Source organism: Anas acuta, chromosome 8, assembly GCF_963932015.1.
Source record: "Anas acuta chromosome 8, bAnaAcu1.1, whole genome shotgun sequence".
Classification (NCBI taxonomy): Eukaryota; Metazoa; Chordata; class Aves; order Anseriformes; family Anatidae; genus Anas; species Anas acuta.
The window spans coordinates 31158676-31172460 of NC_088986.1; the positions used below are offsets into that span (position 1 = coordinate 31158676).

A 13785-nucleotide genomic window follows, 5' to 3' on the forward strand; every position below is an offset into this window, starting at 1 on the left:
TTAGCTATCGCAATGGCATGCTCTAAGGACACGAAGAACTGCTGCTTTCTAAAGTTCTTGTCAGTGATTTCATTCAGATTTCTAAACAAAACGTAGTGAAGCTCTTGCCAATTTCAACATGAGAAATTAATTACTGAGGCTTGAATTACAGAGGCTTGAAGCTGGTTGAACACAGAGAAAATGTAGATTTGGACAAAGCACTTTGCACCAAACAAGCAGATAGAAGAAAAACATCAGTGTTTTGGTTTTAATCTTAAAATTTGAGTCTTAAGACTCTTAAATTCAAAGATTTAAGTGATGGATGGGAGGAGAGGCAGGAACAGAGAGGAAAACAAACAAGCAAGTAATCACACACCCAAAGATAATTTTGTTTTGGACTGATAAAGAAAATCTTGTTTGTCATGAAAAGAACTAATGATCTAATTTGCTCGGTAAATGAAAAAAAAGTCTTTAATCATGAAATCCCATCATGTGATTTTAAGTAACCGTTAAGAGCCTTTTAAAACGAACAATAATAATAAAAACTTACCTCAGTTGTTTTGCATAGTTTTGCTCAATTTCTATCCTTTCTTTTACAAATTTTGCATATTTCTCCAAGAAGTCAATGCCCCACTGCGTATGCTTGTCTAAGTTATCGAACTGATCCTTAAAAACAAAAGGAAACACAAATACTGACAGTTAGTTAAAAATCACACCAATACCAGAAATGACATATAATTTAAGAGTTGTACTTTGAGGGAACGCTTTCTACTTGGATAGAAGTCACTAAAGTTACAAATCAGTCATACATGTGTGTATACACCAGCCATATACCGGAACAGTGAGCCATATATGCAGGCACAGATCTAGCTCTTTCTGTAAAAACAGCTCTAAATATCTTCATTTAAGTTGTGCACAGCCTTTGATCACTTTCACAAAGCAAACACCTTTTTCCCCCTAAAAATACTCCCATCAAAAAAGTGGATATTTTCCACCTAGATGGTGAAGACATAACTAGAGATTAGTATCATATAACTAAGGGAAAGGACTGTTCAACAAAACAGATGCACTTGGCATTTTAAAACACAAGTAGTAGTAATTTCATTTGCTATGAAAAAGTAATTCCACTTTTAAGATTGCCCACTGAAATAAAAATAATGCAAATTTCAGCATGACTAAGTCGGGTGTAGCCTGCATATGAAAAACATTTATTAAATAAATCTATACACAAAGTTCATCCTCAGCTCTAGCAAAGATTCCAAAGAAAGCAAACTTGCCCTTACCCACTAAAAAAGTTATGGTAAAGCAAATGCACAAAGCAAACAGGAGAACCAAAAATAAACAAGACTTGGGAAAAAAAAATGGTTGTGTGATTATTAATAGTTTAAATAATCTCCAAAACTAATCCTTCACTTCATTCAGTATTTATCTACCTCTATGGATCCTAAAAATTCTGCCAATGGAAAAATTGATGATTTTCAGTTCAAGCATTTCCTGCAAATTTTCTCTAACAGTTACTTAATAATCCCAAAATAGAAGCAACTGCAACATCAAAGTTTGTGTGTTCAGTATAAGCTGAAATCAAATACGCTTCACATAAATTAAAAAACAAACAAACAAAACCCCACAAAACAGTGGGGAAAAAAAAGCCAAAGAAGCTCTTAAAAGCAAGACTTCATTTACATAAGGAAGTGTGGAATGAAGGGTATTTATCAGAAGCTGATTCAGTAACATGTCCAAACCTGATGAATTATTGTCAACCTTTAGTATTACCAATTTAAGTCCGATTTCAAAATGCAATAGGATGATCTAAAGTTAAATCAAAGAACACCAAAGTGCTGCATAGCTGAAGACTCAAGGAAAACGTATTCATTAAAATAGATATCAAGATTATACACCCATATACAACCAATGGGAGTAATAAAAAAAGAGCTATGAGCTTGAGGAATATAAAAGGATTCAGGTTGCTCTCAAATCTTGCCTTGCTGCTCTCAGCATTTCACACCACAGGCTAACCACGGCTGTTCGTGCACTGACAGTGTCAACATAGAGGCACGCCAAACAGCCATCCTATTCCACTGCTAGCCTCGTGCTCTCTGGATCCTCTCTTCACCAGAGAAAACCCAACCACTTCTCCCCGATGCTTCACTAAAGAACCACATTAACAGGGAAGAGACAGAAATGGGACTGAAGACAAGATTTCAAAACATTTGGGAAAGCAGCCAAATTTACCCCATCTGGGCATTTCAGCAATAATTGCTTTCTGTCAAATAAGGTCACATTCCTGCTATTGTTTTTAGAAGAGCTGCATATGCTTTGTTTGTGTACGTGAAGAGGGAGATGGTTATCACAGTGCTTTTAGTTCTGAAGCACTGTTATAAGTGTGCATAAAACTACACCATTCTGAAAAAGCCTTTTTCATATTCTATTAATTTTGTAATTATTCTATTTTAACCTGACATCCAAAATAAATTTCAAAATGGTGCTGTTGGCATGGAGCCAACATCCAAAACCATTTAAGAAAATGTTATTTCCTTCAATGAACACCAGAACAAAGCCTTTGCTGTCCTACTTAGGCACTTTAGACCACAGAGCTCTGATTTGATATTCAGGTTTTTATTAACATTATGGAATGCTAAAATTTCAGAACGTGCAATCAGAGAAGATGGCTTTCCAAATATTTTGCTCAAACAAAAGAAGATTCTACCAGTCAACATTTCCTCTTTGCTGCTAATATGAGAGTGAAATGGAAAACCTGTTCCTCTCCCCTCGTGCAGTATGTTCTTGCTCTTCAAAAGAGAGAGACAGCTCCACAAGGTCAGTTTGCTTGCTGTCCTTTTTTGGTCAGCAATTATATTACATGCTATCTTAGAATGAAGCTTACAATGTGGTGCCTTCAAAAATACTACTTTCAGGAAGTATAAAAGCATCTTTTGAACACTGGCTTATGAATGACCAAACCTGAATGCCTAAAAATAAATAAATAAATAAGTTGATTATTTATAGATAACAATTTGTGTTCAAAATAAAAACACTATTAAAAACATCCATGTAAAAACTGATAATTAATCAATTAAATTGGATGTACTGATGATGTGTCAAACTCTCTCTCTATACTCATGTACATGCTGCACAACAGAGCTCTCAATTAACAAATAAAACGTATGTTAAGTGAACAACCTATCTGCTTTACAATTCTTCCACAAAACCAAAGAATAGAAGTCTGCAGTCACACAAATCATGTTACACTGCTCAGTAATGACGCTGAGATAAATGAGCAAAAAAGAAAAGTTGCATCAATGAATCGGTAGAAAGAAAAAAATGGACCTTTTCAGAAAGGCTTCTAGATGTGAGTCACAAATTTAATCCTTTCAACTTCTCTCACATAGCACCCACGTTTGAGGCTCTGGGTCTCAATCAAAACAAAGGCATCCTTTTCAACCAAGAACACAAACAGAAAATCTTTCACACTGCTAAAAAGGAGACCAAATTATGCGCTGAGAAACAAATCAGGCTATACAGTACCTTGAATGGAAAAAAAAATAAAAATTGGGCAATACTATACAGAGAAGAAAATGGACCAAACAGATGTAACAGACTATCTGCCTGAAACTTTCAGAATCGATCTATCAATGTATTAATACAGCCAACTGCTTTGTAAGAAATGTGAAAATTGCATTAACTTAAGACCAGCAAAAGGCAATTAAAAACAAACAAAAAAAGAACACATCCTACGATATCTGGCTGTCTACTACTTTGATAGCAAAGAATTTTCTCTACAATATTCCAAAGCAAAACACACATTGCTGTTTGTCCAGCAACTCCCCACCACCCTTAACAGCTGAGCAGGCAATTTCTGTAAAATAAATAAATAAATAAAAATTTAAATGCAGCTGGCTACTATTAAACTGATTAATGTTAGCTAATGGATGGTGGCCCTCAGTAGAAACTGCCCCCTCAAAAGCTGGAATGCAATGCAAAATCTGCTTTGTCAAAACAAATCTAAGACTTCACAAAAATCTGTAGTAGGTGAATATAAACTATTCCAAAAGAAGTGTTATGTCCCTAAATTTTACTTCCAGATAATTTAATGTAACCACAGACTAACACTATGCATACTTCAGTGATGCAGTTCTAAACTTATCAGGTTGTTGCAGATACCAGGGAGCTTTTCAATAACAGCAGCTGAAGCATCAAAGCAAGTAGCCAAGCTGAGTCAAATCTGCACTGGAGGTTAAACTTAAGAACTGATCTTCTCCTCTTATTGGCACCTTCCCCCCCCCCCCCCCAAAAAAAAAAACAAAAAACTCAAAAGCCAATAACAAGGAACAAAAAAAAAAAAAAGAGGATCTCTTCAGAGGGATAAACACTGAGGGAATACTGCAGCATAAATGCCAAACCTTTCCTCCTCCAAAAACTATCTGTAGCTAGTCCAGCCACTGCTCATCATAGGAGTTTCAAATGAAATGTGTTAGGCCAGACTGAGATTTTTAAACAGTTAATGCTCCCGTTTTTCACTGACTTGGAAACCAGTTATACTTGCATTAAAAGCGAGGACTGTGGTACTAAATTCTGCAAAGAAAAAATAAAATCTGCTTTACTAAATGGTTTCCTTATAAAAAGTTTTAGTTTATCAGATCAACATCCAATTGTGGATTATTCCCCATTTCCCTGACTTCCATTTTGATCATCTCCAAACAACTCAATTGAAAGCCTTAAAAATCATCTCAAACACACAACTACATCAACTTATGTTTAAGCAACCTACGTCAACTAATAATGTTTAGATCTACAATCACTTTTAAATAATTAATAAAACATTTTATTCCAAATCATGAATGACTTCATGCCTGTATCATTTTATTCTCTTGACTCAATTTGTACATCAGTATTTCCATAATTTTATCTGACCATGGTTTTAGTCTGCAGTTACCCAAGTGACCTTATTTGCAGTTTTGAAATACCGGGACAGGATTCGTTCTTTCCCTTTTCTTTGTTCTCCAGGCTGTCTCACTTGGCTAGTCTAAACTTCCAATTAAGTGAGTGGGAGATTATAAGCTGAATTCCACATTTAGCTCTCTAAATTCTTAACACTTCTACAAGTCCTGTGTAAGGAAATACATACTACACTCCAATGAGATTCAGTGAAGAGAGTGTTTCAGAGCATGGAGCAACACGATGCAGGTCTTGTTCGGGTAAAAAAAAAAAAAAAAAAAAGAAAACAAAAAAAAGGAATCAAAAAAGTCCAGTGCATTTGCAAATAAAATGTTGTATTTTATATCACTTTAGGAAAAGCAACAAATTACTTATCTACAAAACCACAAGTCCAAAGTAATCCAACTGACAAAACAGGGCTGATTATATAACTCAATCTAATACTGTTTACTGAATCTAAGTCCATTAGTTTCCCAAATTAACTCGAATTATGGATAAAGTTAAATGATAATGTTCTTCCTTCCTGCATCTACAGTACTGCAGAAGACAAAAAGCCCCAACTACACTCAAATAGTTAAGCATTTTAAGTTAAATTACAAAGTGACTATTTCACATATTATCAAACCCTTCTCCTGAAATATCTGGTGTGTGTCTGAAACATGAAGATTGTTTTTTTTTTTTTCCTTTTTTAATGAAGATAAAGGCCTTGAATCAAGTTCAAACCATTCAACAACTTATACCGAATCTTGTCTACTTATATTTCTATAAAATAATAAATTGATGTGTATTCAACATATACATTACACTTGCTTAATTTGCAGTGTTTGTGCAAAAAATTACTCATGCTACATGAGAAGTTATGGAAACCACAATATATTAATGAGGAGTTACCAACAGAGTACTGTGCACCTTCCCCTACTTGTCCTCAGCACAAATTAGATTATAAAACTGTATTTTAATTAGAGAATGTTACAGTAATCTATTTTGGACAATACATTTCAGTTTTTCTGATCTTTGTAACCTCTTCTGTGTCTGTGTTTTTTGTTTTCCTTTTGTCTCTATCTTTGCGCATCCCTGCTTCCTTTTCTATCTTAGTATAATAGCTCTTGTATTTTACTGACTGGACTGATTATCACTTCTCTCTCTTCCTGCCTGCTTGCTTTTATAATTATTGATTTGGTCTTCTGGTCTTTCTTTCTTCTTGCAACTGCAATCTGTTTCTTTCTAACAGGGAGACTAGCTCTGCTTCCAGCTGATGCTAGTTTATTTTTTTAAAAACATCCTGTTAGTTTTAAATCTAAAAGCTAACAAAGAGGTGCTCTTTACAAAGAACAAAACAGAAACTGTCTTGCTTTTCTGCTTTGTGAAAATTCTGTACAGTAGCTTCCAAACAGACTAACCTGCAAATTATACCAATTACACCTTATTGCTCTCTGAAAATAGCCCATGTATTAAGCTTAAGAGAGGGGAAGAAAGGTGGCTAAACATTGTTATAAACTTGAAGATTAGTGTAAACAAAAAGGGCCAGAGCAGCAACACTGAAAGCCAGAACTGCTCTAGAAATAAAGCAGAGGCACTCAGAGATTAGGATGACGAAAACATAAATTTACAAGTGCATACATGTAAACTAGAGTACTTCACATTCTAATTTCATACTAAAACAAACGTTTAGTATAGACTGTTCAAGCCTTATAGTCTGAATAAAACACTCATCTTTTGAGCACAAAAAAGGAAAAACAATATTCCCCCAAAAATTTCTGAAAACACATCATTAGCTGACCTTCAGGATGCAGAGCTATTTTGCTTATGAAAATGAAGAAATTGGGGTTAACACTAAACAGTATGTTGCAGCTTCAAAACATTTAGGTGAGAAACTCTGCCAGAAAGCAGGCTTGAAATGCTGAATATGCAAAAGGGAAAAAAGCTACAATTAAAACATGACTTTTAGCTGAATGGGTGACTTTGCTCTAAGGGATAAGAAATAGTCATTTACAGTTTGATCACAGTATGAAAAATCCATTTGCCTGTTCAACTTTTGTATATAATCTGAAAGAGCAATACCAACTCTTTGTCAACTTTGTTGTTTTTAAAATCAATCGCTATATTTTATTATTAGAGAAATGTTTGCAAGATAAAATTAGCAACCAACTCAAAAGCGATACTGAACCACTGGAAACGTAGCCACCCTTGAAGATAATATACAGCAAATCAGGATTTTACTGAGAAGCTACAAATGGAGAGTAACAGTTGAGGAAGATAAATACAAAGTCTATGTTTTTCTCTTTTAATATCTCCTTAGACCACCAACAGAACTGCACTGGGATTTTTTTTTTTTTTTCTTCTTTTTTTTTTTTTAATGGAAAGTCAGTCTGGCAGGAGGGGATGTCTTACTTGGAAGCTAGCAGCTTCAGAGGCCTGACAGACAGCTTTCTGTCACTTTGCAGGAAGGGGCAGGAATCTATCACAGACAGAAGAGGAGTACAAAAGCTTGTGGTTGCTTTTTGGAATGAGCAGCCAGACCTGCAACACAACTGAGTTCTGCATTTGGAGATCAGCTGAAAAACAAGTAGGTAAATAAAGCCACTAACACATCTACTGTGTTACTATACTACAAGAGACATTTATATTTGGAAGTAAAAGTACTGACACAGATTTCATGGCAGATTAAGCTAGGATGATCCAAGGAGTCACTGAACCACTTCTGTGAATGGTCAGACCAGTACAAGCATCCAGACAGGGGAAGGAGTAAGCCAGCATTTTCAGAAGTGGGCAGCTGGTGAATTAGCTCAGCCATCTTATGGTATGGTGTCCTTGAGGACACCGCTTGGCATTACAGATTACAGCTGTGCACTCCAGTTCCCTCATGCCACTGACTGTATCTGTTGGACTAATGATTAGATCTTAGCAGCAGTAGTTTTCTGCCAGCACAGCAAATTGATTGTCCTCATTCACAGCTGTGGCACTGAGCACAAACATCAGTAAAAGCATAAAGGAACAAGCTGCTACAGAGGGTAGCTCAACACACACTCCTGTTGTCCAGCTTGGAAGTAACCTCTAAAATTCATCTAATGGATGTGCATCTTCATATGAATTGAATGGTTCATCTACCTCACTGTATCAGCACATAAAGCTAAGTGGAGAGAAACTCAATTCTTCTGAAGCTTACCTACGGGTCTACATGAAAGCAGGCACTTTGTGAGTGTCCTGGGAATGCCTGAATGCTGTTAGTAGATGGAGTCATAGAATGACAGAACAGTTGGAGTTGGAAGGGACCTTGAAGACCATCTTAATCCCAAACCCCTGCCACAGACAGGGACACCTCCCACTAGACCAGGTTGTTCAAAACCCTATCCAACCTAGCTTTGAACGCTTACAGGGATGGGGCAAGAAGCTTACATGTAAGTAGATTTTAGTCCTAGTTATGTCACTTGTAAAAGGAGCCATGAAGACTTTAAGCTTAACTATAAATTAACTGTGATATAATGCATTACAGTAAAAACGTATTATTGTTTGTTCAAAGCTCAGAGATGCTGTTGCTCATTGTAAGAAAGACCTGGAGATAATCCCACCTTTATAGCATGACTGGAACAAAACAGAGTATAAACGACTGTGGCTACGTATCAAATGAAGTAGCAGAATACTAAATTTGCTTCATGTCCAATAGCCACACAAGGCCTCAGACAAAGCCGAAGTTCTGTACCAAAACAGTGCATTTACACCATGACCAGCATAAGCCTGTAGAAAATCTGAAAATCTGCAATTATCTGGCTGGAAAACAATGCTGCAAGTTTTTTAATTTTGAAAAGCTGTGTAAAGAATGATTTTGTTCCTCAGTTAGAAGGGTTATTAGATGGTTCTACACTCAAAGTACAAGGTGAATGTTTTAGTGTACTATGAAGCACTGTTGGTAAAACTATCCAAAACTTAAAACGAAGAACTTATAAATATCTCTCTAAAAAATTATACATACTTCCACAATGTTATTAGAAATGCATCCACAGAAAGCCAAATGAGCAGGAAGCCTTGACACTTTCCAGTTCTTGCATATGTGAACTAGCAATCTATTTTTGCATTCTAAAGGTTAAGTTTTTCTAAAAACTTGTAGAAACAGCAAAGAGATCATACCTACCACCAGCTTCTTCAGCAAGCAGTTGACTTAAATTCCTGCTCTGGCCAGTCTAGCACAGCATCCAACAAGCAGGGTATCTACTGCTTTTCTCCCCTCCATGTAGTAACAAGTGAACTTAGAACAGTATGCTCAGGAAAAGGGAGTGGTATATATGTTACAAAGGGAAAAGGTTCACTGAGAGGAGGAGGAGGTAATTACCCTGGAGGTAAATCAGCCAGGGGAGAAGTACAGAGGAGACAATAGGATCAAGCTAAATGTTTTGTGACGGAATCATTATTACAGAACACCAAGGTGCCCTCTATCATACCTTCAGAAGAGAAGGTTTGCTGCTCATTCTGATGATTCGTGATGCACCTGCAGAACACTGCCTTGCGGGACACGGTCGCTACTTGGCCAGTGGATTCCATCCCTTACACATACACACACAGCTCTGCACAAGCAGTTTTTCAGTTTGTCCAATTGCACTACCAATGAAATCCATCTTCTATTATTTAGAGGAAATTTTAATGACTGTGACATGGGTAGAATAACTACTAGTTTGCATATATCTTACGCGCTGCAGTTGTGAACTCCCTAAAAGCCAAGATGACTGTGATAACAACTGACACTAATTTAGAACAAGGAAGTTCTTTCTGCCAGCTGGGGTAGGGGAAAAAAGAAGGGAGAGAGAGTACCAACTTCCCTGTCATCCAAGTATCACTTCCCTGTATTTATTTGCTCAGCTACATTAAGTAGACAGTACTAAGGATACCATTTTTAACCGACATAAAAACCATAACAAGTAGGGTGTACAAATCCCATGCAGAAATGTAGATTGGATGAGTTTCACATTTAAAGATGCCCATTTAAGTCCTATCTCAGTGGAGTAAATACAAAGAAATAAATTGTATGGTATATATTGTATCATGCTGCTTATCTTTCTGACAATTAGGACAAGCCTAGCGTAAAAATATTTATACAGAATCCAAGTACTGAGTATCAGCAGCAGAATCGACTTCACAGTTCCAGCACAGAGAGCAAGGTATATCCCTTTAACCTTTTTCAGACTTTTACCAAAGGTATAGGTTATTTGGAACATAAACCTTGACTCATCTATTCCTTAAACAAAATATATTTCGGGACACTATTCCTGAACAATAATTTGGAGTAAATAATGAACTTATAAAATAAAATTTGTAACACAGGAACAGAGCAAACACATCCTGATGTTAAGTTTCAGATCACTTCTCACAATAAACGTAACTGAAGTAGCCAGTAAACCTACAGAGCACTGTACCTTCAGGTAAAGATCAATCTTTTACCTTTAAACACAAACGCAGAGATCCAGACAGAAACTCCTCATTGAGCTTAGCTCTGGTAAATTGTATTATCTATTCTCATAATTCCTATTGCAGATAGGAATTCACACAGTGAATGCAACTGGAATATAAGAAGGTCTTTCAAAGTGCTGTTATCAGTACCTGTCAAACAGATTTAAGATGAAGGCATATACCTTAGCTTTGATGCTCCTGGTACTCAAAAAATGCAACTATACTACAAAGATTGTAAACAATTTTTTGCTCTTCTGAACTATTCAGAGTAAGGTACCCATACACAGGTATTCTGATCACCTCTTCAATTTTATTGAATGCAATCCTTAGTGTTTTGTTGCTTGTGAAAGGCTGCAAATATTAACAGAATAGTTAAGTATGTCTGTACGGACTCCATTCTGAGCACGCCCTCCTCCCATGAAATGGGAGTAGACACTGTTCTACATTTCAGAAGATCACAGATCACAGGGGACTGGTGAGGTAAACAGCCAGCAGAACTGGAAGGCTAGTCTCTTTAACTCATTCACCATATGCTGTTTGTTTTTGTTAACTGAATAGATTAGGGGATTTTTCTGTTAAACGCCCTGTCCGAAGGTGAATTTCCCCTTTTGGTATCACCTGTGAATATTTTAGTATTCAAAAGAAAGAGTAGAGAAGGCACACTGCTTTCCCTTCATGAATATCTTGCAAACAACAGGAAATGTTTTTCAAACTTCATTTTAAAACCAGACCCGCATACTTAACTGGAGATTGACAAGGCAGTAAATTAGAGCCTTCCTATCTTCCTTGGAGTATTATTTCACATTAAAAAAAAAATAAAATAAAATAAAAACACAACACCATGTTCACAAAGGAATCTACTGCATTCATTGTTTCTAAAGCAAAATTCATAGTAGCATTAGCACAACTGAATAAAGAATGTTAATTAAAACCAGATGTCACTACTGGCATCTTCAAAACCATGGAATTTTTCGAAGTTTCATGATCCAGATAAATAACATTAAAATGTAACATGATTCTGCTGTGTATTAATTTATCTCAAGAGTTTTTAAGATATAAGTCTAGAAATTATACAGCAAATTTCTCTTATACTTCACCATAAGAGACTTCAGAATCATAATCTGGATTATATGAAAAATATAATATAAATATTAAGATTATTCACAGAACACTTTTTTCTAATAGAAATGTACTTTGCAAGATCAAATAATACAAATTCACTGTTTCCCTGCCAGATTAACAAGATATTTTTCCTTCGCAAATACCTTAAATTTCAAGGAAATGATCAGTGGTGTAATTTCACAATAAGCACATGCGCTCTGTTAGAAGAGTAGTGTTTGTAAAACAGAAAAAAAAAAATTATCAAAATACACTTGACAAAGATTTGAATGATCTTCTGCATCGCATCTATCACAAGCGGTCACATAAAGGATTCATTTCCCAGATGCTTTAAAACTCACAGTAAGAATAAGAAAAAATATCACAACTCTACAAGAGCAGACTGGGCAATTCAGGTTAAAAAAGAAAATCACAAGTTTTATTTTGACAATGAAATTTGTTTTCATATCATAAAGAAATCATAAGCAAAACATTTTGTACCTAAAAATATGAGATATGTTCAATGGTACTTTGCACCAAGATGAAATATCTCCACTCTCCAGCTTCGAAGTAAATTAATGAACCGAAACAAAGGTAGCAAAGCTGCATCAAGTAACAGTCAAGAACGTATTTTTATCTTCCCACAAATGAACACTAGTCAGCAAAAAAATGAAGCCTCTTTTCCAATGATCTAATGAAGTAAAACAGTCATGAAAGCCACAGGCATCAGGTTTAACTTTACAGTCTGATTACGTCAGCATGGCAAAAGTCTAAAATGCTAAGTACAGGGTACTAAAAGTAGTTTATCAAGATTCTAAAAATACATATAAGACCTTAGAAATTCGGTTTAGAAATTGTTAGAAATTGATCGTTTGTTCTTAGTTTCCCAGTATTCATTGCCAATAATCTAATAGCATTACTTCCACCTTAAGTCTGTACAGAGATGAAACAACCACTCTTCTTTCAGAACTAAAACTAAAGAATGAAACTTGTATTTGAAGCACTGATAATTCATTATGCCTCATTATTGAAACAAAAGCATCAAAGCTGGCCCTTCAGTATTATTACCTTCAGCTGATTACACAGTTTCTCAAAAATTGCAAGGCATTTCATGCAAAGTCAGGATGTATTCTTCATACAGCCCACAATTACAGCCTTGCAGTATGAACCAGACAGAACATGGAAAAATATTTTACCTACAACCTACTAAGCATAAATACCACCAGCATCTGATTTCCAAGAATTTATTTTAAACCTCTAAGAAAATGACCGCAGTTCAATTATTGCCTGAATTTCAGTGAAATCAAATGATAATGCCTCAGAATCAAAGTAGTCGAAAGTCACTAGCTGTTAAGCCTTGAAAACACAAAGAGTAGCTAACGTAAATGCCCTGACATTTTTTATTTGTACGTAGTCGTATTTTAACTGAGAGAGCCAATTCCTGGTTTTACTGGACTTCAGCTACAACTGATTGGATGCATCTATGTGCAGCTCCTCACATCTCACTACTTCAGTTTCAGGAATGCAGAAGATGAAACTGAAACTCAGGGAATTAAACTTCACTCTCAAGAGCTAGCCTAGTGCCCTGAAGAACTGCAGTACCACTCTGGGAAACAGATGGTCATTAAACTGCCCAGTACCAAAGGAAAAATGTTTTTTAAAAAGCCATTTTAGCAAGAAGTTTCACTTGCTATCATGGAGAGACCACAATCAGGAACAAGCTGCTTAGTAGGGTCTCAAACCCAGAGAGATACACAAAGTAACCTAGGTTATATGAAAGCAGTACTTGAGGAGGAGTGAGCAGAAACAGGAAAGGAAAGACAAGGAAAACAAAAAGCCTCCCAGCTTTTACAAAACAAAGAAGCAATCAAGCAAAACCAAAACAAATAACACCCAACCCCTACTTCCTTAGTCTCAATCTAAAGACTTAATCATATCATCACACCCCTTGCTACAGGAATAAGTATCTGAGTCCCGCACCAAAGAGTGAGGAAATGTGGCTTTACCAAAATTACCTGCCTCACATTATGACATTTCTATTCGAAGTTTGATGGCACTGTACACTATACAGTCCACTCACATTACTTATGAAGCAGAAAAATCCCAAGCAATTGGATTTTCCTGGTTAAGTTACCATTTACCTTCAAGAAATTCGTTTTTCCTCTTTCAAACATGTCATCCACTGAGATAAAAGACCTAACCAGAAATTCCAGTCTGCTGTTCTTTCCCATTTTATTACAGGATCCCAAATTGCTTTTCAACAGGAAGTTCATCTTTTTTTTCTCTCTTCCAAATAAACAAGCACCTCCTTGGCTGTTCTGCACAGATCTCAAA

The 13785-nt window shown here is 36.0% G+C and overlaps 1 protein-coding gene across 3 annotated transcripts in view; it reads right to left on the bottom strand.

The window, feature by feature from the left end:
* The window catches only part of FNBP1L (formin binding protein 1 like), a 51851-nt gene that overhangs the window by 28282 nt on the left and 9784 nt on the right, over positions 1-13785 (bottom strand). For all 3 annotated transcript variants that reach the window (XM_068689999.1, XM_068689998.1, XM_068690000.1), the window contains exon 2: positions 530-645. In XM_068689999.1, coding sequence (XP_068546100.1) covers positions 530-645 — 116 coding nt within the window. The remainder of the gene's footprint in view (positions 1-529; positions 646-13785) is intronic.